The sequence below is a fragment of the Sebastes umbrosus genome, chromosome 8, assembly GCF_015220745.1.
Source record: "Sebastes umbrosus isolate fSebUmb1 chromosome 8, fSebUmb1.pri, whole genome shotgun sequence".
Taxonomy (NCBI): domain Eukaryota; kingdom Metazoa; phylum Chordata; class Actinopteri; order Perciformes; family Sebastidae; genus Sebastes; species Sebastes umbrosus.
This window is the reverse complement of record NC_051276.1, coordinates 4,719,964-4,746,969: the sequence shown is the minus strand read 5'-3', so window position 1 is coordinate 4,746,969 and position 27,006 is coordinate 4,719,964. Positions and strand designations below refer to the sequence as shown.

General features: G+C 41.4%; 1 protein-coding gene across 1 annotated transcript in view; it reads left to right on the top strand.

Annotated features, from left to right (window-relative positions):
- txnrd2.2 (thioredoxin reductase 2, tandem duplicate 2) overlaps positions 1-18,874 on the top strand; it is a 34,663-nt gene extending 15,789 nt beyond the window's left edge. The window contains exons 12-17 of the mRNA XM_037778604.1: positions 8,179-8,315; positions 11,040-11,135; positions 12,235-12,327; positions 14,984-15,055; positions 15,322-15,419; positions 16,687-18,874. Coding sequence (XP_037634532.1) covers positions 8,179-8,315; positions 11,040-11,135; positions 12,235-12,327; positions 14,984-15,055; positions 15,322-15,419; positions 16,687-16,810 — 620 coding nt within the window. The 3' untranslated portion in view covers positions 16,811-18,874. The remainder of the gene's footprint in view (positions 1-8,178; positions 8,316-11,039; positions 11,136-12,234; positions 12,328-14,983; positions 15,056-15,321; positions 15,420-16,686) is intronic.
- The last annotated feature ends 8,132 nt before the right edge of the window (positions 18,875-27,006 follow it).

Sequence of the window (27,006 nt, the reverse complement as noted above, 5' to 3'; positions counted from 1 at the left end):
TTACGCTACATTTTGGCGAGGAAAAACTGGCATGGCCATTTTCAAAGGGGTACCTTGACCTCTGACCTCAAGATATGTGAATTAAAATGGGTTTTATGGGTACCCACGAGTCTCCCCTTTACAGACATGCCCACTTTATGATAATCACATGCAGTTTGGGGACAAGTCATAGTCAAGTCAGCACACTGACACACTGACAGCTGTTGCTGCCTGTTGGGCAGCAGTTTGCAATGTTATGATTTGAGCATATTTTTTATGCTAAATGCAGTACCTGTGAGGGTTTCTGGACAATATTTGTCATTGTTTTGTGTTGTTAATTGATTTTCAATTATAAATATATGCATAATTTGCATAAAGCAAGCATATTTGCCCACTCCCATGTTGATAAGAGTATTAAATAATTTCCAAATCACCCTTTAAGATACATTTTGAACAGAAAAAAATGTGTGATTAATTTGCGATTAATCGTGATTCAATATTTTAATCAATTGACAGCCCTACTTGTGACATAACTTGTCTCTACTGAATAGAGACATGGCTCTGACTTGTCTCAATTGTCTTGAGACTTGAATTGACCTTCCCTCAAAAGACCAAAATACAGCTCTCACAGATGCTTGATCCTGAATTATTTAATCTGGTACATTCCTTTAAATTACGAAGCCACCTTTCCACAGTGTTTTTTTTATAAACCAGATATTAAAATACCTGAATTATGACAAACTCCACCTTGCAGGTTTGTTAAATTGCTCGTGAATCGATGCAGTTCACAGTACAGTTATTACCACCTCATCCCCTATTTTTTAAAACCTCTCCAGGTATTACATGTGAATACACCAGCCATATATTTTCCCATATACTGTATATATATTCCTGAAATAAAACACCAGTATGACTGTTCTCCCTGCTACCATCAATTTCATTGTCATCCTCAATAGAGTGCAGTGTCAGCAGATAGCAGAGGAATCAAGGCTGAAAACAAAGTAATAAAGCCTGAGTGATGGGAAGTGTTAATCACCCCTGCCGCTGGCTCTCTGGCTCTCTGGTTGGAGAGGGGCAGGACGGGGCAGGATGCACCCAGGCACAGGGTCACCGCGTTCCCCTCTTTGTTCTCCCACTCTGGGCCTTCCTGCCCATGCCAGCCCTGCGGAAACCAACCTCGCATCTGTCACTGCCATCCCTGCCCGCGGCCCTCTGCCTGCCATTACCACCAGCCCTCCGCCTCCTCTCCCTCCTCCTCCTCTTACTCATTGATCCACTCTCTATTCTATCGTTTCACTACTCCCGTTCCACCAGCAGTATTAGTAACAATAGAGGGAACATCTGTCGGGGCCACCGCCGTCGGCTTATTTGGGTTGAGTGGTTTCAAAGACGAGTGCTTCTGAAAATCTGGCTACCAGGAGTTTCCAGTACCCAGACTGTCGCTTTGAGTTTCGTGGGGAGAGGCTCCTCTTCTCGCTCTATGCGTGTGACCGCGACAAGGATGTGCGTGACCCTGCAGCTGAGATGACGTTTGTTCTTCCCTCCTGTGGCTCAATTCCCACATCGTCTCAGTGGTGAGACTGCCGGTGAGAATGATATTTGCAATGAGTGGTCAGTAGGTATTCGGACATGCGTGAGATGCTGCAACCCTGATGTTTCCTATATTCATCAGAGGAAGACCAAATTATTATGGATTCCAATCCGCAGCGCACCAAACTGTTGAATATTTAAGCCGTTTTTTAAGTCTATTTCACATTACATTTTACATGAAATGCAGCACATTATTTGTTAGTTATGTTTTCATCAGCTTAATCACCACAATTTATGGTTATGCTAAACAATACACGACAAGATGTTTCTGAAAACATTTTACGTGAGAAATGGACATTACAGTAACAGAATATTGATTCATATTTGATCAGCGTTGCCTAGTTTGACCCTTTGATCAGAGTTTGCAAGTGATTGACAGTTGCCTCTGTTGAGTGAACAGCCAATAGGATAGCTCTCTCTCTGAAATGACCTGTGATTGGCCATAGTCTCCCGTCACCAGCTAGACTTTTTAAAGCCTGAAAACAGAGCCATGAGGAGGTGCAGAAGTCTAGTTATCTCTCAGAACACTTGAATTACAATACGCTGAAAGGTTATTATGGAATTTTTGCCCAATGATGCCAAAAATATTCTGCCTACTGCAGCTTTAAATCGTAACGCCAGCAGCCGTATTCTTATGTTAGTGCTACCAGCTCAAACCTTGCGAGGACCCAGCTATATCCATGACAGCTTTTGTTCCCATACAGTTCAGTGAGAACCAGTAACAACGTGGCCTCCGCTCTTTGATGTGTGCATGCAGGAGTTATGAGTACAAGGCCACTTCCCTTTACTGTGACCTTACACTAGGGGCCAGGCCGGGTCCCAGGCCTCTGTGGAGTTATTAAAGGCCAGAGGGGACCGGGGGACAGTATCACCGCTGCCTGCCACATCCTTCTCCACGCCTCTGCCTCCCTCCACCTTTCCCCTTGCTCCTTCCTGGCCTCATGGCCGCTCCCCTGTCCAGGTGTGCCAGCAGAAACACACCAGGAAACAGAACATTTCCACGCTTCCTGTCTGCATGCAGACAGTGGGCACAATAGTCTTCTTCCTCTCTGTGCTCTACAGTACTGAAGGATGTCATTTCAAAACATTTCCTAGTGTTTTTTAAAAGACATTTGCCTGTCTCGAGTTACTGATGACATCCCTGAATGTTGCTCTCTCTGTCTGTATTACCCTGAGGGATTGCAAAAACTATACATTGCAGTGCAAATGGGAAATAACATCTGAAGTGATAAAAAATAGATTTCTATATTATTCTTATTAAAAAGATGTTTTGGGGCAGGAGTGTGGTTACTGCGAGTTACTGAATATCAGCTCCAAATTACTGCATAGCAAAGTTTTTGTTTATGATGAAACAAACTGAAAAAAAAAAAATGAAGTTAAAAATTAGTTCTTGTATTACATTCTATTTTGAAAGAATCATACCTTTTTCCTTTTGAGCTTATCAATGTACTGATAAATGCTCACTGTATGAGTTTGTGTCTAAAGGCCTGAGGGGATCTGGCTGAGTCTTACAATGACAAATGTTAATGTCCAATTTAAAAATAAAAAAATCTTATTCTTCTTTGAAAAGCCCTCAAAAATGTGGTTTTAAATCTTTTAATATTTTTCTATAACATTAACTATTTATCACTAAATAATAGTGCTGTCAGTCGATTAAAAATATTTAATCGCGATTATCTCAAATTAATCACACATTTTGTCATTTGTTCATTTTCATAATGAACCTTAAAGGGAGATTTGTCAAGTATTTAATACTCTTATCAACATGGGAGTGGGCAAATATGCTGCTTTATGCAAATGTATGTATATATGTATTTGTGGAAATCAGTTAACAACACAAAACAATACAAATATTGTCCAGAAACCCTCACAGGTACTGCATTTAGCATAAAAAATATGCTCAAATCATAGCATGTCAAACTGCAGCCCAACAGGCAACAACAGCTGTCAGTGTGTCAGTGTGCTGACTTGACTATGACTTTCCCCAAACTGCATTAGATTATCATAAAGTGGGCATGTCTGTAAAGGGGAGATTTGTAGGTACCCATAGAACCCATTTTCATTCCCATATCTTGAGGTCAGAGGTCAAGGGATCCCTTTTGAAAATGGCCATGACGGTTTTTCCTCACCAAAATGTAGCGTAGGTTTGGAGCGTTATTTGTCCTCCTCCCCGACTAGCTAAGATGACATGGTTGGTACCAATAGATTCTTTCGTTTTTTTTTTAATTAATTAAAGTTTGAAAAACCTTTATGTATCGTTTATATTTATTTATTTGTTAAGAGTTTAACAGTCAAAAACTCAGATAATCTGCTTCAGGGACTGTGTGGGCAGGATTTGATCAGATTTAATAGACAGTGCTGACTGCAGCACAGTTGTCATCACATTTTGATTCAAATGTGGCTAAAGTCTGATTGATGCACAGAGGTACACAGCATCACCTGTCTCCAACTGAGCCCCGCCCATTTTGAACCAGTGAGAAAAACACAAATAAAGAAATCTCTTCTATAAAATAATCAAACCATTCTAACTTTGTCAGAAAATAGTGTGTTCTTGTAGGTTTCCATCACTCACAGTAAAGAGCTGGTTGGGAAAATAGTTTTTTAGGGCCTTTCAACTCAGATAAATTAAAAAATAAGATTAAAAGTGATGGTGGTGACTGTAGGTTACGGTTTGGGTTGCACTGCACACATCCTATTGGTGGACAGTAGGGAACAGTGGTGATACTTTAACACCAAACCGTCTATAGAATAAATGTAATGCATTTCTCATTCCCTTGACAGCTTTCATTATGCAGACGGTATACGTTTTTTCTATAGCTAGCGAGCTCTTTATCGATTCGCATCTTAAAATCTTTTTTGGCCTTAACACGTAATCAGTTTTTGGCATCCTGTACGATCTATTCCCTCTAGAAAAACAGTGTGTGTCCCCCCCCCTCACATTGCTCTCCCTTTTGTCTTTGTTCATTTGATTGATCAGATAAGCGTCCAGCTCTCATTTCAACTTGTGGAGGGTTGTTGTGGCTAATTAGCCTAGCAGTCTAGAGGCTTCCTCTTAATGTCACAACAGGCTTTGTTCAGAATCAGATTGGCCTATCTGTTGGACCACAGTGTGTGTGTGTCCCAGCTCCAACCAAGTCCCTTATCAGCCAGCCCGCTGTTGTTGTGTCGTCGCCGTACAATGGAGCTGTGATCGCTGCTACAGCGCAGCAGTGAGTGGAGCTACAGACAGGAAGGCCAGATATGTAAAGAGAAAGTCTATACTTACCACTCAGATCGTACTGATATCGGCCAACACTGATATTTTTACAGTAATTGATGCTGAAATTCAATATTTTAAAAGCAAAAAATATCAAGTATTTAATGTCTCAGCCTTGTCAGGGAGGTAAAGCCTCAACAGGCTGAAGACCATTATAGGACACTAACTTCATTTAAACCCAGACTAATGAAACACTTTATTTTAGCATCTAGAGGTCATATAATAACACCTCACAAAACATGTATAACACACTACAATGTAGTTATCAGCAGATACAAGAACATTTATCAATGTATTTTTCATCAATTATAGTTTTATTAATAGCATAGGTGTGATCCTATTTATTGATATATGATTAGACACAAACACATCTTACAGCGTGTAATAAAGTATTTATTAACAGATAAACACATGTATAAATCCTTCACGGGCAGGTTTAAAACTTTATAAATGTGTTTGTTCATTCTTGACCCTGGAAGTGGTAGTTTGACCAAAAAAAGGTCCACTTACTAAATTTTTCCAGGAGCTTTCACCCACATCTCATGGCCTTCAACAGCGTATAGTGTGAATATTGCTTGATAATAAATCAATGAATAGAATTAATATATAATATAATAAATAAATCCAATTTCATATTCATATAAGTTATGAAGCTAATTGCTGACAATGTCATTGATTCTCAAAGTGTGGACCGGGGACCCCGGATTTTCAGATTCATATAATCCTTTTCTTTTATAAATGGCTTCATAGTTCATTTACATTTTTTAATCTAAAGTAAAGTCCGTCCAGTCGCCAGGAAAAAATGTTGGCATTGTACGTTTGTTTCACGCAACGTTGTTTCACGCATGTAACGTTGTTTCACGCACGTAACGTTGTTTCACGCAACGTTGTTTCACGTAACGCTGTTTGCGTAACGCTGTTTGCGTAACGCTGTTTGCGTAACGCTGTTTTGCGTAACGCTATTATGCTTGTTATGTAACATTGTTACGCTTATTATGTAACTTTACGTAAAAAAGCCTGCCAAGGCCATTTGTTGATGATTTAAGGTAGTTACGTTGGTACGTTATTATTTAACCCAAACCGTGATCTTTTTTCTAACCTAAACCAAGTAGTTTCGTTGCTTAAACCTAACCAATCGTTTCACAACGTTAACCGCGTGGCATTGTGCATTTCTGCAAGTGGGATACAAGGCTAATATGAAACGTGTTTTACAAAAAAAAAATTTGGTTCAGAAATGTCGACATTCAACGTATCCCCTGATTTCCAGAAACATACAATGCCAATATTTTTGACTTGTTTGGTATAATAGTTCATAGATAACATTTTAATCTAACAAATCTTTAACTCTTAGAATCTGCAAATATGTTTCATATATCTCTAATTTCTTTTGAATACATTTCTCTTTCATTAAAACTTAACAGCTGACAATGTCATTATTGTCTGTTCTGAACCCGTTATAAATAGTTTATGCACTTTTGGGAATGTGGCAGTATCACCCACCACTATTATTCAGTCTAAGGGATATTCTGGATATAGTGCTGCTTTTTTTTAATGCAGAAGTGAAACAACAAAATACAGATAACAAAATTCAATTTCAAAATGTCAATAGCTAAATTCCACCATAATTCACTAGAAATGACACCAATGAGAGAATGACATGTGTATGCAGACTGTTTCCAGAGTTGTGGACATTTAGAAGAAGAAAATATTTAGAAGTCTTGCTTTTGGGAATTGGTCATGACTGCCTGACTTCCTTTCTCTCGTCCTTCTCTGAGCTCTGCATCGCCTTCAACCACCCATGCTGTGGAGCACTAGACAGGTCCCTGTAGCCCCCCCCCGGTCTGAGAAGGGGGGGGAGACGTTGTTCTTCGGCTCCAGCCAGGAAAAAGGGTCTCGGGGGTTTGTTATTTTTGCTGTCCGATAGCATCTACATGGGTAGCTCAGGGCCCGGTGTTTATTATGCTACCCAGGCAGGTTGTGAGGAGCTGTGGTGGGGTGGGGGGGGGGACCGAGCGGTCCATGCCCATCACCATAGAGACTCTGTGTCGACAGCATCAGTCAGCCGTCCCCCAGGAAGTGTCAGAAATCACACCTTTGGGTGTCCCGGGGGGTCAATGAGATGCCAATTCCCAGCTGCTCATCAGTTTCCCCCCTCCTCTCGAGCTCTCTTTCTCAGCTGGCCAGATGTTGTTGTTGTTTTCTAATTTAAGAATTCTGAATTAGGGTTTGAGCTTCATTTGTATTTTAAGGCCAACACTGGTAGAACACTGATACTGGTGTTTTAAGATTTGAGCTGGCAATTGTTGGACGATATTCAATTTACAATGATATGAATCAGAGAAAAGCAGCAAATCGTCCCATTCGAGAGGCTGGTGGCGGTAAATGTTTGGTAATTTTAGTCACGACATGAATGAAATATCATGACAGCTATTGGATGGATTGCAGTGAAATGTGCTACAGATATTCAAGGTCTCTAGAGGATACATTTTAATAGCTTTAGTGATCCCCTTACTTTTCCTCTGGCTCCACCATCTAGTCAAAATTTTAATTTGAATAAACATAAAAACTGTGTGGGGAGCATCTGGACGAGCCGACGCACGACACGGGGGAGGGGGTGGTGAGGATGAGGGAGGACGAGGATGCTGTAATTTCTCAATACAATGTTCACATCCAAAATAATTAGTGAACTGTTCATCTTTACATCTTTAAACATTATTTAAAACGTTTTCTGAATCTGTGCTTTTAGGGCAAACATTTCCAGAAGAATTACATGTTCAGATGAAGGCTGTGAGATGTGTAAATAATAAAATAATCATTTAACTAGTAATAATAATGGTGCAAAATGATGTAAAATTGCATAGTTTTAAGTAAAACACCTTCAAATTTTCTTGGGGGAAGACCCCCAAACCCAATATCTCCTGGTATCTTTTTTCACTGTAGAAATTCAGAATGTGTTTCTTTATCCTGCTGCATAATGTGTAGGAGCATCCTGACTGGGACACTGCTCCTGAAACCTGAATGTCTTAAAGGTGACATATGAAAAACTGGAGGGGGGCTTAAAGAGACAGGCGCTAAAATGGAGCGTTTCAAATAGAGGGTAAATACAGGTTTATTCAGACAGACAGTATGAGAAAAATAATGTTTTTTGAACATTTAAGCATGTTAAACATGTTCTAGTAGAAACCCAAAATACAAGTATGAACCTGAAAATGAGCACGATATGTCCCCTTTAAAACCTCTGCAGAATGTGCTATGAGCCCTGTACAGAGAGCCCCTCTACTCTCCCACACCTCTGTTTCTCCTGAGTGGTAATGTAATATTCTCCTTGTGTTGTTTCCTTCCATTGACCTCAGGCAGAGCCCCAGAAACCAAAGCCCTGGGCCTGGACAAGCTTGGCGTGCAACTCAAAAAGGAGACGGGGAAAATAGTTGTGGCCGATGACGAATCCACCTCGGTGCCAAACATCTACGCTTTTGGTGACATCGGCGAGGTAGGTGTTGTCAGTTAAGGCTGTGAAATCGAATACTGTGAGAAGCTGTGACAAGCTGTGACAAGTCCACACCCTGGACTGTATATCTAGATGAACGATGCCTCTCCCACAAAAGTGAAACCAAAATATCCCCGATACCGGAGGTGCCATTTTGACATTTCATTCCTTTCATTTGGAGCCAGAGTCTGAACTGTAGTGATCGGGGGGGTGAGGGGTGCACGAGCACGGCCACAGCTTGCTAGCAGGACCACCTAGCTGCTACATTAGCGCCACGGTCGCTAACCATAATATCTCTATAAATACATTTATGATCAAATTGACACACGTTCTATTACACAAACTTGTGACGGTTATGGAAAGTTGAAGTTACATCTCCTCTCTCGTACAATTCCCGAGCCTCCGGCTGCATGATTACTTCACTCAGAGCAACTGTCAATCACGACGTCTCACCCCCTTTTTATGGCATCAAATAAGTGATTAAAACCAAACTTTTCAGTAAAAGGGCTTTATGACCTATACTGCAGCCAGCCACTAGGGGGTGATCAAGATGTTTTGGCTTCACTTTTGGGGAGCTGTCATGCCGTCCATCTTTATATATGTTATATCGGTGGTAAATAAACATTGACCTCCAGCTGATACTCAACACGAGGTAAATAACCACCAATATGAACAAAGCCAGTCCACACTTCCTGTAAAAGAGTATTCCCATTTCCCTTACACCTGTGTGCTATCACTAAGACACTCTGTAGGTCCTTACCATGAATTTAGGTCATACATATTTGTAGTGTTAGATGTAAAGTGGTGGATAAACCTTGTGTTTTGTTGACACTGGCTTTAGTTCCTCATTGTCTGGTGTCCCACAAACCCCACTGCTATATGGGTAAAAAGCATAACAATGATTGTAAAATCAATCATTTGTTTTATTTTCTTCTGACCTTATTCAATATGTAAAAAAGTATCGAAGGGGTAACCCTTCCATTTGCCACAAACCGATGACATTTGATGAAGTTGACAAAGTATAGAAATGAACAATGTAGGGCTGATTAAAATATTTAATGAGCGATTAATCTCAAATTAATTGCAAATTTTTTTCTGTTCAAAATGTACCTTAAAGGGAGATTTGTCAAGTATTTAATACTCTTATCAACATGGAAGTGGGCTAATATGCTTGCTTTATGCAAATGTGTGTATATATTTATTATTGGAAATCAATAAACAACACAAAACAATAAAAAATATTATCCAGAAACCCTCACAGGTACTGCATTTAGCATAAGAAATATGTTCAAATCATAACATGGCAAACTGCAGCCCAACAGGCAACAACAGCTGTCAGTGTGTCAGTGTGCTGACTTGACTATGACATAAAGTGGGCATGTCTGTAAAGGGGAGACTCGTGAGTACCCATAGAACCCATTTTGATTCACATCTTGAGGTCAGAGGTCAAGGGACCCGTTTGAAAATGGTCATGACAGTTTTTCCTCGCCAAAATTTAGCGTAAGTTTGGAGCGTTATTGAGCCTCCTTTGCAGCTACAAGCTAGTATGACATGGTTGGTACCAATGGATTCCTTAGGTTTTCTAGTTATGATAGCAGTGTCTTCACTCTAGCTTTAAAACTGAGCCCGCTTCAACCTAAAAATTGCAAGTTGCGTTAATGCGTTAAAGAAATTAGTGGCGTTAAAACAAATTTGAAGTAACACGTTATTATCGCGTTAACTTTGACAGCCCTAAAACAAAGTTATTACACCAAATAATAACCATTATCTTAAAAGTAGGGCATTTATTTGTGCACACACACACACACGAAACGTATTATCCACTAGCGAGTACTTGGCAGACGACTGAGTATTAAGTCATGTAACCACTGGCATTGCCACTGTGTGTTCCAGGCTGAACCAGCCATGTCAATACTAGTTCTACCTGCTGCTTGTAATGTCAGTGTTGTTTTTTCACCACGACCAGCTGTGTGCTTCCATCCTGCCTCCCAGGCCTCATGACACACACACACACACACTAACACACACACACACTCTCTTTGATTGACAGTTGGCTTTGATGAGTTGTGCTTTGCCCCAATACGTCTGTCAGCTTGTCACAGCAGCAGTGAGGCTTTTTTTTATTTTAAAAAGGGAGGGTTGATATCTCAATTTGTCCAGTGCTTTGTTGTTTTTTTTTCCCTCTCAGAGAAGAGTGCCAAGAAATGCATTATGATGACGAATGACAGTTACTGGAATACCAGAGCACACATCCACATACATGCAGAGGTGCAGGAGATGTTTTGGACAACAGGATGTGCGGTGGTAATTTAACAGGTTGAAGTCATGCCTTTAGAATTGCCCCGCAGCCCTTCTGTTTCCTGCACCGTTCAGCTGTGTGTGTGTGTGCATGCATGTGCGTGTGTGCGTATCCAAGACTATGTGTTTGTCTTTTTTGGCAGACATCCAGAACAATAAAGGCAAAACACAGACACAGAGTGTACTAGATGGTTTAAATGTTTAGCACTTGCCACTTATGTCAGTCACGGACTCATTGCCCAACTTGTCTGTGTGTTTGTATTTACACTATTTCGGCATTAATGTGTGTAGTCACAAATGTTTGAAAACAGACGACCAAATGGTTTAATCTTCTGTTACTTAAAGCAAGGTAAATTAATTTTTTAAGACGCAGACTTAGATCTTATGTGTTTGATATACTGAAGTCAATTCAATTGTGTCTCGTTTTAGGGTCGTCCCGAATTGACCCCAACGGCCATTAAAGCGGGGAAGCTTCTCGCCCGCAGACTGGCTGGTCACAGCACCGAACTCATGAACTACGATAATGTAAGACACACACTCACTCAGAGGCTGATAATTTCTCCTCCAGCTTGAGCCCGCATTGATTTTTTAGCCTTTAGCTTTGCGCTTAATTTGAGATAAATTCTAACCATTTCTGTTGATTTCTCTCATTTACCCCTCACATCTTAATGTACCTCCAGCCTCTTTTCAGGATGAGTCTTTGGTACAAACACACCAGCATTTTCCAAAATGTCATCGTTCTTCATCATGTTATGTTTACTTGCATTCAACTCTTCTGCAAGTCTTAATATAGGTTTTATTATAGCGTATCTTCATGTTCACATGGAGGTCAGGGGGGATTTCTAAGACTGATATACTCCAATTAGTTTGATGTAGTTTTGATGTCAAATAAATAGGTTTGAAAGATATAATTATTTCTATAATAGATTTGAATCATTCAATGGTACTGAAATACAACAAGAAGTAATCATCAGAATAAAAAAATTTTTTATTGATCCCTGGGGGGGAAATTGCAGCGTTAACAGTTGCTCTTGTATAAGTATAAAGAAATGTAAGAAAAAATAGAAATAAAGGAGTATGTAACATGTAAATTATGTACATAATGCTACAATATAAACACAATGCATGTAAAAGAAATATATACAAATATTTGCATTAAGATAATAATAATAATAACCACAGTGCAAATAAGTAAATACAAAATGCTGAGAAGTGGCATCTATTAAGTGTGTTGAATATACATGCCAGAATGGTATAAATACAAATTTCTTGAAATGTATAGTATAAATGCAGTATTAATAACAGTATTGCACAGTTGAATTATTGCACAAATTAGTGTACAGTTATTGCAGCTGATGGGTGAGATAAGTCCAGGTCCAGTCTATTGACTCAGAGACAGTCAGAGGGAGGAGTTGTAAAATTTCATGGCCACAGGCAGGAATGACTTCATGTGGCGCTCTGTAGTGCATAGTGAAAAGTATTCCATAATACATGACTTAAACAAATATTGAATTATCATAATACCCAATTTTATGTCAAACAACTAATCGATTACTTGTCTAATTGTTGAAGTAGTAGCGTGAAGTTCTGTGTGTGTCCATGTCTGTGTGTCTGTGTGCATCAGGTGGCCACTACAGTGTTCACCCCCCTCGAGTACGGCTGTGTGGGTCTATCTGAGGAGGAGGCTGAGAAGAGGCACGGGAAAGACGGCATAGAGGTGAGATAGACGTGTCGCTGTAGTACAGCTGTAAGCAGTGCATTTCCACCTGTGTCACATGTCAGCATTCACCCATTCACACACACATTCATACACTGATGGCAGAGGCTGCTAAGGTGCCAACTTTGCCCATCAGGATCTAATCTAAATACTCATTCAAACACCGATGGCTATGCCTTTGGGAGCAATTTGGGTTCTATGGGTACCCACGAGTCTCCCCTTTACAGACATGCACACTTTATGATAATCACATGCAGTTTTGGGGCAAGTCATAGTCAAGTCAGCACACTGACACACTGACAGCTGTTGTTGCCTGTTGGGCTGCAGTTTGCCATGTTATGATTTCAGCATATTTTCTATGCTAAATGCAGTACCTGTGAGGGTTTCTGGACAATTTTTGTCATTGTTTTGTGTTGTTAATTGATTTCCAATAATAAATATATACATACATTTGCATAGAGCAGTACATTTGTCCAATCTCATGTTGATAAGAGTGTTAAATACTTGACAAATCTCCCTTTAAGGTACATTTTGAACATATAAAAAATGTACGATTAAGTTGCGATTAATCACGATTAACTACGATTAACTATGGACAATCATGTGATTAATTGCAACTGAATAATTTAATCGATTGACAGCCCCATTCATAACGTTTTAATTACACCCCAGAAAAGCTCACATTAAATAGGAGGAGGCCTAAGTGAACTCATAACTTGGTAGTGTTAGTGGCATGTTGTGAAATGCCTCATAACATAAAACAGTCTTAAAGCATATGATATAATGAGATATGTTCTTTCTTTAAAAAAAAGGTTATATAATATATAATTTAGTAAAAATTCCTATTTGGGTGAAAATTGTAACCTGACATCTTATTTTTGTGTAGAAGGGTACTTTGTAGGAGGTCTGTAAAAGTCCTCAATTTACTGTGAGATTAATGAAACAGCTAATCTCAGTATATCTAGAAGGAATTATGTTTTTAATTACAAATGGCAGCCTCTTTATAATATAACAGAACAGAACTGGTGTAGCATTGGTCTACAATTGTGACTGTAACTTATGAGTTTAGATTCTTTACCAAGAAATGAATGGCTACATGCTACACATGCACAAAGACAGTGTCGGTGTCTTGTTATTGCCATCAACTTGCATAAAACATACAATGTCCCATAACCCCCAAACAAACATTGACACGCACGTCCAATGCAACAGCGAGCAGCTCAGTATTTAACGTGCTTGCGTACGTGAGCGGTGTACCAGATGCTCGCCTGCAACACCTGCACGAGGCCGTCGATAAACGGTTTAGCCAGCGAGGTGGGGCTCCTTGCTGTGACTGACGGCCAAGCAGGAGGCCTGATTGAGGTGTGTACGGGGTGATGACAGGCACGCTTAGATCTGAGGAGGAGCTGTAGCACCGGCCCCCCGACAGCTGCACGGCCCTCACAACTTGTATCGGCACGTTCGCCCCGTAGAATAAAACCCACGTTTTCAGTGAGGAGTTTGAAATCAATCACTATCGTGAGCAAACACTGTTTTCATTCAGATTGTATACAGGGTGTTTGAAGTAGTGCTCACAAGGTCTCGCAATTGCATTGTTAGTGAGAGACAGTCATTAGAATCAGAACCAAAATACAGTCAGTTGGGAGCCACGCCCTGATACTAGATTTAATGAGTCATTTTGTCATTCATCTCTAACATTAATGGGCTTTTAATTTGCTTATAAAACTAATTCTTATATTACCCTGAAGTTTATTCAAGTGTGCTATTAGTACACTTCTTTTAAACTTAAAATAAGAGAGTATACTTTCAGTTTACTTTTCATGTACTTATCAGAGATATATGTAACAAAAGTATACTTCATTTTACTTGGCTCATACTGACAAGTATACAGAAAAGTCTGAGTATACCTGACTTATACTGACAAGTATGCAGAAAAGTCAAAATATACTTGGCTTATACTGACAAGTATAGTGAAAAGTCTTAGTATACTAAGTTTATAGGCTTACTTGTACTTAATCTTTTGTTCGAGATATACTTAAGAAAAGTAGAATTCAATATTCTTGCTTTATAGGCCTACAGAAAGGTATACTTGACTTGTAGCTGTGCTTACTTTTGATAGAGTAGCCTATTAAAGTGTGTGAGAGTTTCAAGGACGTTTTGATATGAATTTACTTCAATTCATTAATAATTTTCTTTTCTTTTTTTGGATTATCCGTTCACCGTGGAGGAATGCAAGAACAACACATTTTATTTTTTTATTTTAATCTCATTACAAATCATCAAGTAAAATAGCAAAAGGGGCAAGCCACTTTATGTAATACATAAACCATTGGCTATGTACTATAAGTTAAAGTATACATTCATGAACTAAAAAGCAGAGATGCTCACAAGTCATTTTTTGCAAGTCCAAGTCAAGTCTCAAGTCTTTGAGGGCCAATGCGTGCCGTATCACCTGCAAAGCATTTTTTGTTTACTGTCCTTTAAGAGAGATCATCATCACCCTGCTGGTTAAAGCAAAGATGCACAAGAAGCTATTTTGACATCACTGTGAAGTACTGATTGTCTGTAGGCAGAATTGATTTGAGAACACAATAATACATTGTATATCATTTTCTACTATGAATATGATTTGTCCTCTGTTTTTATATCCATGTAGGTCTACCACGCTTTCTACAAGCCTCTGGAATTCACTGTTGCAGAGCGCGATGCCAGCCAGTGTTACATAAAGGTAGGGTTAAATTGCAGACCAAACTGAACAGTGATGTTTTTGTTTTAGGTATTTTTGAGCTGGTTTATTTTGTTGGCATACGATACACCATATAACTTAGTTTTTTGTGCTCTTTGTGCATGCATACAGTTGAAGGACAGGAGTAGTGATGCCGAGTCAGCTTTGGCATCCACTTGTCCTGCTCTATGGTTATTTTGACAGCTATACAGCCAAAAGCAGATGAAACTTCTGCTCCTCGGCTTAAATCCAGTCTTCTGCCTCCTCAGGTGATATGTGAGCGCGGTGGAGAGCAGAGGATCCTGGGTCTGCACTTCACCGGTCCAAACGCTGGAGAAGTCACGCAGGGCTTTGCTCTGGGCTTCCAGTAAGTTTAACACATCCTAGATTTTATTTAAGGAACATTTGTGTTATGTTTCTTTTAAAGAACAACCATCCAAACAGTTGCGGTGTTGAGTTGATCTGTTTTAACTCACTCAAAGTCACCAAGATGTGCCGATTTCTGTTGGATTTTTTGACTGCCCCTGATTGCTTTTTCTCCCTCAACACGCATTTAGTGAGCGATACATTCCAGCTTGTTTCTTACAGCAAACCAAACATTCAAATGTAATGTGAGACACCAATTAAAAAAATATAGCTATATGTTAGTTTTAGTTTAGTTTTAGACCGGTAACTCGTGCTTTCTTTGCCATATGATGGGATGCCTGCTTTGACGACCACAAAGGCAGAGCTAACTGCATCAGTGAGAGAGCAGTTTAAAGCTAGGGTCGGTAGTGTTGTGTAAATACATTTGTTGGAAACACTAGGCTGGGTTTTTCGGTTGGGAAATTTAAAAAAAAATAGTGTTCTCTTGCTAGTTTCTCAACATTCCCACCCTACCCTTAAGTTGTCATTTGTTATAAATATTTTTCTAATGCTAATAACATAAAGAACTGCAAGAGACAAAATGAAGACCATTATAAAGCAAAGTATATGCCTTGTAATGTGTAGGCTGTGATCTCAAATTCACCAGAATATCTTATCACTCCCAGGAGCCTGTACAAAGGGGCTGAGACCTGGTCTTGAGGTCCAGTTCTGGGACGCAAGCCCTTTTTTGGAATTTCTAATCTGTAAAGTAAAGGTCATTCAGCGGGATCTATTGGCAGAAATGGAATATAATATTCATAACTATGTTTTCATTAGTGTTTAATCACCTGAAACTAAGGATCATTGTGTTTTCGTTAGCTTAGAATGAGCCGTTTATATCTACATAGAGAGCGGGTCCTCTTCATGGAGTCCGCCATGTTTGCACAGAACGGACAAACCAAACACTGGCTCTAGAGAGAGCCTTTTGCATTTGAACGTTACCTGAAGACCAGCGTAGCTTCTCCGACAGGCTCGGAAAGGGAGGGGTGAGCGGAGAGGTATTCAGTTGGTTGCAATCTGCAACCTCACCAAAGAGTATGGAAGCAAAGAGTTTTTTTTTTTTACAACAGCCACTGCCGCCATTTTGGATTGAAACCGCTTATTATATCTAGAATATTTTATTGTTCAACACAGGCCATTTCAGTAGATCAATTTCTACAGTTGTCAGTCATGAGAGTGTGAGTGAAATCAACGTGAATGACCTCCCCGTGTGTTTGTATTTGTCTCAGGTGTGGAGCAACATATTCCCACCTGTTGCAGACGGTAGGCATCCATCCAACCTGCGCCGAGGAGGTGATCAAGGTCAACGTCACCAAGCGGTCCGGCTTGGACGCCACTGTAACCGGCTGCTGAGGTTAAGCATCTCGGTCTCTGAACACTAATGAGCACGCGGGGTCCCTCTTAGGCGGTAGTTAGAAGTTCAGCCTGGGTTTCTTCTGCTCTCTCTCTCGTTGTCCCTCTCCTTCTATGGCCCCCAAAATTGCCCTCAGTTTCACAGCGCTCTCTCTGGCAACAGGGTCTCTCCATTGGCCAGTCATGCAGATCATCACTGGTTGACCAGGTTAGTGTCAGTGACACATCACGTGATAACCAAGACTATGATTATTCCATATACACGCATGCTGTGAGTGTATGCTCTAAAATCAGAGGGTTATAGATCAGGTTAGGGACTTGTAGCCGCAGAGTGAGCGTCTTTTAAATAAACAGGCTCATCAATCAGGATTACGGCCTGCGCTCAGGGTTTTGTTGAAATCGTACGAGAACCGTGGACCGAACCCTCTAACGTTTTTCTGAATATATATATATATATATTCTGCAAATATTGTTGTTTCTCTGGCTGTACTTCCTGTCCATTAGTCTTGGAGGTGACACATACCATACACCCCCCACAACCCACCCCCTCCATGACACTGATGGATGGTCCCAGGGCCGTCGCCGCAGCGACACCGCCCCATTTCCCATGGACACACACAAACAGTCGGTGGGCCGCCTGTCAGTCAACCAGCTAAGACCTGGCCAGGGAGCCCCGGCTTGTTTCGGCCCCAGCAGACCCCTTCCTTTTCCTCCCATGCCCTTCTACATCCCAATGCATGAAGAAAACAGAGCGGGACTACAAACATGTGCTGTCAAAAGCTGCGTGGATGCCACAGGGCGACTCTACCTGTTGATAACAGTGCAGTGAGAGCTCTGCTATAACTGCACTACTCAGCCTCACCCAAAGGTGGCACTGTTGCCCTCCAATTCTCCCCCTTTTTTTTTTCCTCAGCCAAGATTGGAAGACAGGATGAAGTAGTCATGGGATAAAACATAATACATTCAGGTTAAACATTTAATCCCTTTAATCCCTATAAAAGATATGTGCTTTTGGGTGAAAGCAGACTGGCTTTATTGGTGCCAAACTGATAAGGGTTATCTGTTGTGTATTTACATTGATTGGCAGGTTAGGCCTAAAGAGTCATCACCCTTGCAGATAAGGCAAGTTGTTTATATCAATAAAGCAGTAGAAGGCCCCCACAGTTTGCCAAAGTGCTCAAATGTCCAACCTGCTGGCTGTACTGGACATCTTGGGTTTATTAAGTAGAGGATGAGGAGGAGGAGGAGGAAGAGGGCTGTCAATAAAGAGGGTTGCTACAGAAATCGGGGGGACCTAAGAGGAGGCTGCTGGGTGTAGTTTATTTTTATTTGAAGTCTAATCTGCCCAGTCTGATTAATGATTTCGATGAGGGGAGTGACAGTGTGCCAGGAGATGGAGAGAGGAAAAAGAGAGAGAGAGAGGTACCAGGTTTGTTTGGGCCTGGGCCAGAGGAGAGAGAGAGAGCGGCCCTGGTTAGGGAGGGAAGGGGGATTCCTGTGTGCTCTGTTCAGGGCCGAGGTGCTGACTGAAGGACCCTGACCTCCGCTCAGCAGGAACAGCTTGACTCTATCACTCGGAGCACAGAGGGCTCACATGCTGCGGCGCTGCACGGCAGGGGCGTGGAGGGGGTGGTGAAGGGGGGCTCAGGGGGTTGAGGGTGAGGATGGCCGGGAGACGGACAGACCCAACCAACCAGCCAACCAACACAACGCGGAGCGGTAGCGGCGTGTTTGCCCAGGGTAATTGAGTCTATGTTCCTGTGCTTAACGAGCCACTTCAGAGACCTCAGGCTGGGCCCGAGGCAACGCGAGGGAAGTTATTGAGTCCATCACTGTAACTGTAATGTCTGTTTGCTTTTTACCCTCCACTTCCCATCTGCGTTTTCTCATCTGCTCTATATCTTATACACAGTATGGCTGCTCACACGCACAAAATGAATATATTGTTATTAGGGCTGTCAAAGTTAACGCGATAATAACGTGATTTGTTTTAACGCCACTCATTTCTTTAACGCATTAACGCAACTTGCGATTTTTAGGTTGTAGCAGGCTCAATTTTAAAGAGAGAGTGAAGATACTGGTATCATAGACTAGAAAATCTACCATGTCATACTAGCTTGTAGCGAAGGACGTTAAATAACGCTCCAAACTTACGCTAAATTTTGGAGATTAAGATTTCCAGTAATAACTATATACATACATTGGCATAAAGCAGCACATTTTCCCACTCTATACTATTAAATACTTGACAAATCTCCCTTTAAGGTACATTTTGAATGTAGTTTTGAATGTCCATAGTTAATCACGATTAACTTTGGACAATCATGCGATTAATCAAGATTAACTATTTTAATTGATTGACAGCCCTAATTATTATATATTGTAATGACATATCTGTGTAATATGAACGGTATCTGTTCATTGTTGTCACTCCAGGCCTGGATTTGACCAGTTAGCCTCAGCTGTGCCCCATGGGGTGGGGGGGTCAGGGTTCACCTTTCAGGTCGGCCAGCTAATGATGGCCTGCACTAAAACCCAGAACTGGGGAGTGCAGGCCTGATGTCACCTGGCCGCCACCTTTGTAAATAGAGAAGTGTAATTGTCCATTAAAGCTTTGTTATACATAATTTATATGTAAAGTAATAACACTTTGGAATGCACAGTGTCACTATTAAAGTAATGATGCCCACTGATTGAGTGCTCTATTGTTCATAAATGACTGGTGCATGGTTGCATGCATCTGTCATGTGTATTCATACACATGAATGTGTACATGTACACATGAGCATACAGCACGTGTGAGTAAAGAGTTCCTTTTCACTGGGCTGTGTTCATTTTGTAAAAACACAATGTACGTAGGGAATGGGAATCGCAGAGCTTTCTGAGGCACGCTGCCATTTTTGGAGGTGAGCGGAGGGGTATTCAGTTGGTTGCAATCTGCAACCACACTAATAGATGTCACAAAATCCTACACACTGTTCCTTTTAACAGATATTTATTTAAATGAAAATCTTCAAGATTGCCACTTAAATGGAATACTTCATTTTAGGAAATATGCTTATTTACTTTCTTGCCAAGAATTGGAGGAGAAGATTAATACTTCTCATGTAAATATGAAACTACAGAACAGCCATAAGCAGGTTAGCCTAGCTCAGCATTAAAACTACAAACGGGGAATTGGCTGCTGCCATTTGATATTTACCATACGGCTGTGATAGTGGTATCAATCTTTTCCTCTATCTCTCAGCAGCAGAACAAATATGTATTTCTCAAAATGTTGAACTATTCCTTTAAAGAGAATTAGTTAAAATTGTTGAGTCGGAGAATAACATTTTCACAGCAAATATAAGGGCGTCCAGAGAACCACTGATCGTGTCAATGTAAATATGCATCTGTACAGGTTTATCTTAAAATATGCTCCGTGGCTCAGTCTTCTATATTAAGCGGTGTCACAAGGGGTGGTCACACTTTGACCCGGACTCATCTCTGCTGACAGGCAGCTCTGCTATGCAGCCCTGTCACTCAACCCTCTGCACCAACAATGGCAGAAATTCCACTGTGTTTGTTTGGTTAAGGACAGAGCTCTCTGAAACCCCTGGACCTCCTCAGGATCCACAGCGGCCTCACTCACCCTGAGAATGAAGCCGGTGGTGTCAGTCCTAACCCAGACAGCGGGAGTAAAGTTCACCCGCCATCTCAAGAATAGTCAGTCCCATTAAGCAATTGTGTCTCCTCTGTCCCTCCACAATGGAGCAAACAGGCTAAATCCACCTTGAAATGCACTTAGTAGAACATGTCAACATGTCAGGGTGCGCTCGGTTCTACGCGCCGTCTTAATCCAGCCCATTGAACACTGACAGTTGTCTGTGAGTCAGACATTCACGGGGCCTTTGTCACTCCAGGTCTTGAGCCCTAGCAGCCACGCTGGAAGAGCAGAACCCTCAGACACACGTTAAGACACACATGCTGGGTATACAACCCCCGCCGCCGCGGCCAAAAGCCTCAGGAGGAGGAGAAACCGATACATACCTTGTGTAAACATTAGTGAAAAAATGACGCTAGGAACAGAAAAGGCTCAACCTTGGTGAGGATTATCGCTGAGAAATGAATAGGGGCCAATTATGACTGCTCTGTTGTACTGCCAGTATCTGGCTCAAGAGCTGTCAGCCTGAGATGCCTGCAGGGCCTGGAAGGGGAGGGGGTCCTCAGGAGGCTTGATGTAGAAAAAAAAGAGGCCCTCAGACTGGTAAGCCAAGGTGAGTCTCCCAACTAGATGTTGGTGCTCTCTCTCTCATCTGGCCTCCCAAGTTCAAGACAATTAGCTCAAAGAACCTGCTGAAGCCGTGCACTAAGCCTAATGGCACAGGCTCACAAAAACAACAACGGGAACAAGGGTGTTGAGATGACACTTTTCCTTTCGTGTGCTGTACACTGTTTACAGACACCACTTTCTTCTGTGGGGAGTCCAAAGACACATTTTAATCTTGGTGCTGGATTGTGACTGAGTCTGAATACTCCCCATCAGGAATGTCAAGGTTGTCTCGTTTGTATCAAAGACGACATATTTGATTTTTGCTGTAGCTCCTAGAAAGATTCAGTCATCGAGTTGCCTCCCTTCTTGATCCCTCGTTCAACCACAAACACTGAGAAAAGGTAGATGAGGTCAGCTCTTGTCAGAGTGGGTTCCTGTTGGTAGCCCAGTAGAGGTGAGGGCCTGTGAAATGAGCTTATCTGACCCCTGATAAGAACAGGATACCCTCAGGAACACTCTAAATTCAATACACATGGCTGCGACGGCGGCTTTTATCTGGGTGTTCGAAAAAGGAGCTAGCGCTGCGGTTAGGTTCGGCCTATCGCGACCGGTCCAGTCAACCACAGCCTTACAAAGAATACCAGTGCCTGTGGCCAACAGTGAAAAGGATGTGCTACAATGTCATAGTTTGTGGTTTTGATCCCCAGACGTCACTAAGAGAGCAATTACGATCAGCAACCTCAACTCCTAAATCATTTAGTCAGGTCTTTTGCCACACAGGAAGCTGTTTTATTACCTCTGAAAGCTGCACAGAGATTTATAGAGCTGATGTTTGATGACGGCATACAACAAAGGGACAGTGTTTGTGTTTACAGTATATGCATGCCAAATAACTCCGATTGAGGCAATAGCGGTCTGCATGCAAAAAGCAACACAACACACCCTGATGTCTGGATCTAAACAAGACATGTCTGGCACACAACATCTGGACTGAATTATGATTATGTTGTTACACCTCAAACAACCTCTTAACCATTGTCTGTTTGATCAGTTAGATGAGTTGCTCAATTAATTCATAGTAATGTAATACAGTAGTAATTAAGCTGTAAAGCTGTTCTATAAAACAGCCACTATATCCTGACAGTAGTGCATGAGACAGGTAATCTGAAAAAAAATCATGTGCCTCTCCTCCGGTGTCCTCCGGTGCTCCTAACAGCATCTGCAAGATTTCGCAGACTGCAGGAAAACAACCAGTCAGAGCTGATCTAGAGTCTGCCGTCTATGAGAGCCGGCTGTCAATCACTTGCGAACTCCGATCAAACGGTCAAACTAGGCAGCGCTGATCAAATATTAATCTATATTGATATATATTATCAATATATGTTATTGTAATGCCTATTTCTCGCCTCATATGTTTTCAGAAATATCTTGTAGTGTACTGTTTAGCTGTAAAATGAGAAAGTTTGTGACCCGGCAGCCATGTTGAGATATGGTGAGAAAATACCAAGCACCACCCACCAGCCGGAGCACAGCCAATAGGAACGCTGAATAGGAACGCTCTCTCTCTCTCTCTGAAATGACCTGTGATTGTGAGTCTTGCCGTCTCTGAGCAGCTGTCAATCACTCGCAAACTCCGATCAAATGGTCAAACTAGGCAGCGCCACGGGCTAGATTTTTTTAAAGCCTGAAAACAGAGCCATGAGGAGGTGCAGAAGTCTAGTTTTCTCTCAGAACACTTGAATTACAATATCTTAGTTAGTTATTTTAACCCAAACCACAATCTTTTCCTAAACCTAACCAAGTAGTTTTTGTCAAGTAACTTCCGTGCGTAAGTTACGGCATTTCCGGAGTTATTTAAACTCAAACCACGATCTTTTCCTAAACCTAACTGAATAGTTTGTTGCCCAAGCCTAACCAAGTCGATCTAGTCCTAAACCTAACTGAGAAGTTTTATTTTTAGTAGACTGGGGCGGAAATTGTCAAATACGTCACGTGTTGCTGGACATTCGTAGGAAAACAACGCTGAAAGTTGTGCTGAGCGTCACGAAAAAAAGGGAAATTCGTGTCTATGTACACAAATCAAATAGATTAAATTTCGCGACTATTTCATGAACTGGCGTGAGACTGTGTTGAAATGTTAGCATGCTGACTTGCTAAACTAAGATGGTTAGCATGGTAAAGATTACCTGCCATCACCATGTTAGCATAGTGATGTTGACATTTAGTTTATCACACTGCTGTACATAAGTACATCCTCACAGCCACTTGGCTGTTCGTTAAACTTTGTAGTTTAAGTACTTCCTGGTGTCTGTTTCATTTCTTTAATCCAATTTTTCAATTTAAATGATTGAATAATGGGGCACTACAGGAATAGTGTGCAAATACTTGAGATTGACAAAGGTCTCAGTGTTACATTTTAGGTTGTCAATAGCCACAGCCTACAGTGTGGCAAATTGTAAAACATTCGATATCTGTAAATGTGAGATGAATCCTGTTCACATCAGTACTCCAGGACTGGTGAGGAGGAACTTGGGGGGGAAAAATAAACAAAAACAGTGTTTGAGTTCTTTCAGAACAGGATAGTCTGGAGGGATACATACCCATTAATTATTTAAAAGAAGTAGGCCTGGCTTATTTGGTAATCTTCATTTATGAAACGAAAAAATATGATTACACTCATGATTGATAGCTTTAACATTCCAAACCTCACAATGATCAAACTCTGGTACTGATGGAGATAATCAACTTAACAAGCCTCTAGCACAGGAAATAACAAGCTACTTCATTACACTTCCTAAAGGTTTTTGCCAAACACTAGCAGAGAGCAGAGAGAGCATCAGTATCAACACCAACTTGACAGCTTCCCTTCTGACTGTGTCTGCTCTGGGGCTCTGGTGTTATCAGTCTGAGTCACATCACATAAATCAAAGTGCCTTCCAGTGCCGTGATGGCTCTCCACTCTGCTGCCAAAACATCTGGCTGGAGATGTAAGGAACTGCCTGGGCCTGAGCTGAACGTATAAAAGGCGCAGATTACGATTCCTGCCGATGGCCCTGTCTATGTAGTAAGAACACACACACACACACACACACACACACACACACAGGCTGAGCTGCAGAGACCGTCTTGATATGTGATGCAGATGGACTGCGTGCAGGATTCGCCCTCCGGCCGCTGTCGATGCCTCTCTGATTGATTCTCTTTCCTGTTTAGCCATTAAAAGCTCTGTGTGGTGGGAAGAGCTGCTCCTGAATGAATCACAAACACACGCACACACATTCTGCACGCAGTGTGTATCTGCTGGCTTTGCTTCTGGCGCTCACAGTTATGCCTGCCTGTGTTTATTTGTTGGTCACTGATCTGGTGAGAGATGGCTTGCACGGTATGTTTTGTGTGAGGTGGTGTGTGTGTGTGGGCAGGTGGGAATGTGGATGCGTGGGTGTGTCGGCAACGTGAGCTCTCTTGCGTACGGCCTGTATTTGGATGTCCACACACACACACACATACTGCGTGTCTGAATGGCATGGTGTGGGTATACTGTGAGCCTGCGTTCAGTACACATGGACGTTCCCTAAAAATAAAGCTGTGGAGAGCTATACCTCTGGACTGTCTTTCCAAAACAAATTTTCAGATGCTTGTGTAACAGGAGTGTCACTGTCACAGCCAAACTCTGGTACACACGCACACACACACACACGCACAGAGACCAGTGTATATATAACCGGCTCAGTAATTAGCCTTCGCAAAGTGACCTTTGGCCTTAATGTCATCCTGTATGACAAATGAAGTAGCAGCAGCAACATGAAGAGTGGTCATTACTGTATGTCGAGGCATCTAGTGGAAGAGGAGACATGGCATGCGTCTCGAGTCTCTCGACTCACTGAGCTGGGTTCTGTCCACCCAATGGCATTTTTAGACCGCTTTAATCTTGGCTCTTTTTGCGTGCCAATTGTAGGCTACAAAGGACAACCTCCTAATATTTCAACTTTTTGACAGTCTCGCATTATTCCAAGATTGAACCCCACTGCTAGCATTGTTGTCACACCATTTAAATAACCTAAATTAGCTACTGTTGCTGTGTTAGGCTACATATTTTGAGCGGTTGTTGCCGTGAAAGTGAAACTAGATACAAACAAACAAAAATCTGCCAGATTAGTGTATTGGATTTTAACTACCAGTGATAGTGGCCTGGCAGGCACTTTGTTTTGTTTTGTATTTTGGTAGATAATAGAATAATCCAATTTGTAATTACAAGTGGTGCAGGAATGAGTCCTAAAACCCAGAAATAAATTAGCATTTTAGCACTTCCGGTTCCCTCGTACAAGTCAATGGGTTTTTTGAATGGCTTTTTAGATAGATGCCTGAAATAAAGTCTGTGGTTAACACAAGCTGAAGAGATTTTAACGTTTTGTTCTATGATATAAAATACGTCAGTAAATATCCCACGCGTGAATTTTGAAGCTTTTGAAGCTTGTCTTAAAAAAGACGGTTGCTAACAAGTAGCTAAATGAGATGTCATCAAGCCGACTTGTCCTCCTTTACAGCCTTGTTGTTTATGCTCGCGCTCATGTGACTGTGGTGTAGTGCATTTATAGCCCAACGTTAGCTTTTTACTTCAGCGATTACATTCATACTTCAAAAATCATAAAAGTGGTGTTCATTTGTGTAGATTATCTTGCTGAACAAAACATGTAAGTATCATAAATGTTTGTTTGTCACAGAGCTTATTTTCTACAATAATCCAAAATCCAATTGAAAAATCCGATTGTCTTTTTGTCGAGGGAACCCAGGGCGATGCTAACTTCCTGGTTGACCTACAAAAATATGTCATCCCTGCACCACTCTATTAGCTACCAACTTTTTCCTGCAAGCGGAAGACATTTTTTTTGTAGGGAACACAATGAAACAAAACCCTTACTAATTTTAAAGATAATAATTAAAATGTATGCATACAGTAAGTGTGACATCAACTGTTTATAGAACGCCTTTAACCTCGCATGAGACATTGAGACAAATTGTTTCATCACATATACGTGTAGGTGCATTACAAAAGATTGAGTTTAATTGGTGAAGCTTACTCCTGAGTGTAATATTATGGGTCAGAGATAATAATGTATCCTTGGCTGCTGCTCCCAGTGAACATGACCATGAGAAAACAGTGTCATCATTCAAGAGGAGTTTCAAAAAGAACTGATAAGAATATTAACTTTAGACACAGGGTGCCTCCCCTTCTTCACTGCTCCAAGGGAGGATGTTTTAGTGGTGCTGATAGTGCCTGCGTGTCCTTCCAGCTACATATTGATTCATTTAGCCTAAATCCTGTTTTGTTCTATGCCTCAAAGTGACAGATGGGCCAGTCACTCCTCGCCCTCCCTGAGATCTCTCCATTCACACCTGCGAAGATGCCCAAGGAAAACATGAGCCGGGGAGGCCTCACCATCCCATTTTGTGATACCTGCACATTCAACACATACTCCCACACGCTGTATCTTCTCCTTCTGTTCTGATAGCTTAATGCTTACTCGTCCACTGACACGTAGACATATCAGGGAGACATAAAGTTGCTCATACACATTCGTTTCTAGAGTCCAACTGAGTGCCATACGTAAAGGGACCTTGAAAGGACAATCCATCTTGTTTGGTAGTGTTTTTTCTTATTGGATAACATGTGAACATAGAAGACATCACATCAAAGTGTTTCCACTGTAATTTGCTAGAAAAGATCAAAAACGTTAACACAATACAAATTTCTACACCCATTTTAATGGGTGACTAGTCACCCAGAATTCATTGCAGTGACATATAGAGTACTCCAGGGATGACATGTTTTTGTAGGCCAACCGGGAAGTTAGCATCGCCCTGGTTCCCTCAACAAAAAGCCAATGGGAGTTTTCCATTGGGTTTTGGATTATTGCAGAAAATACACTGTGGCAAACACACGTTT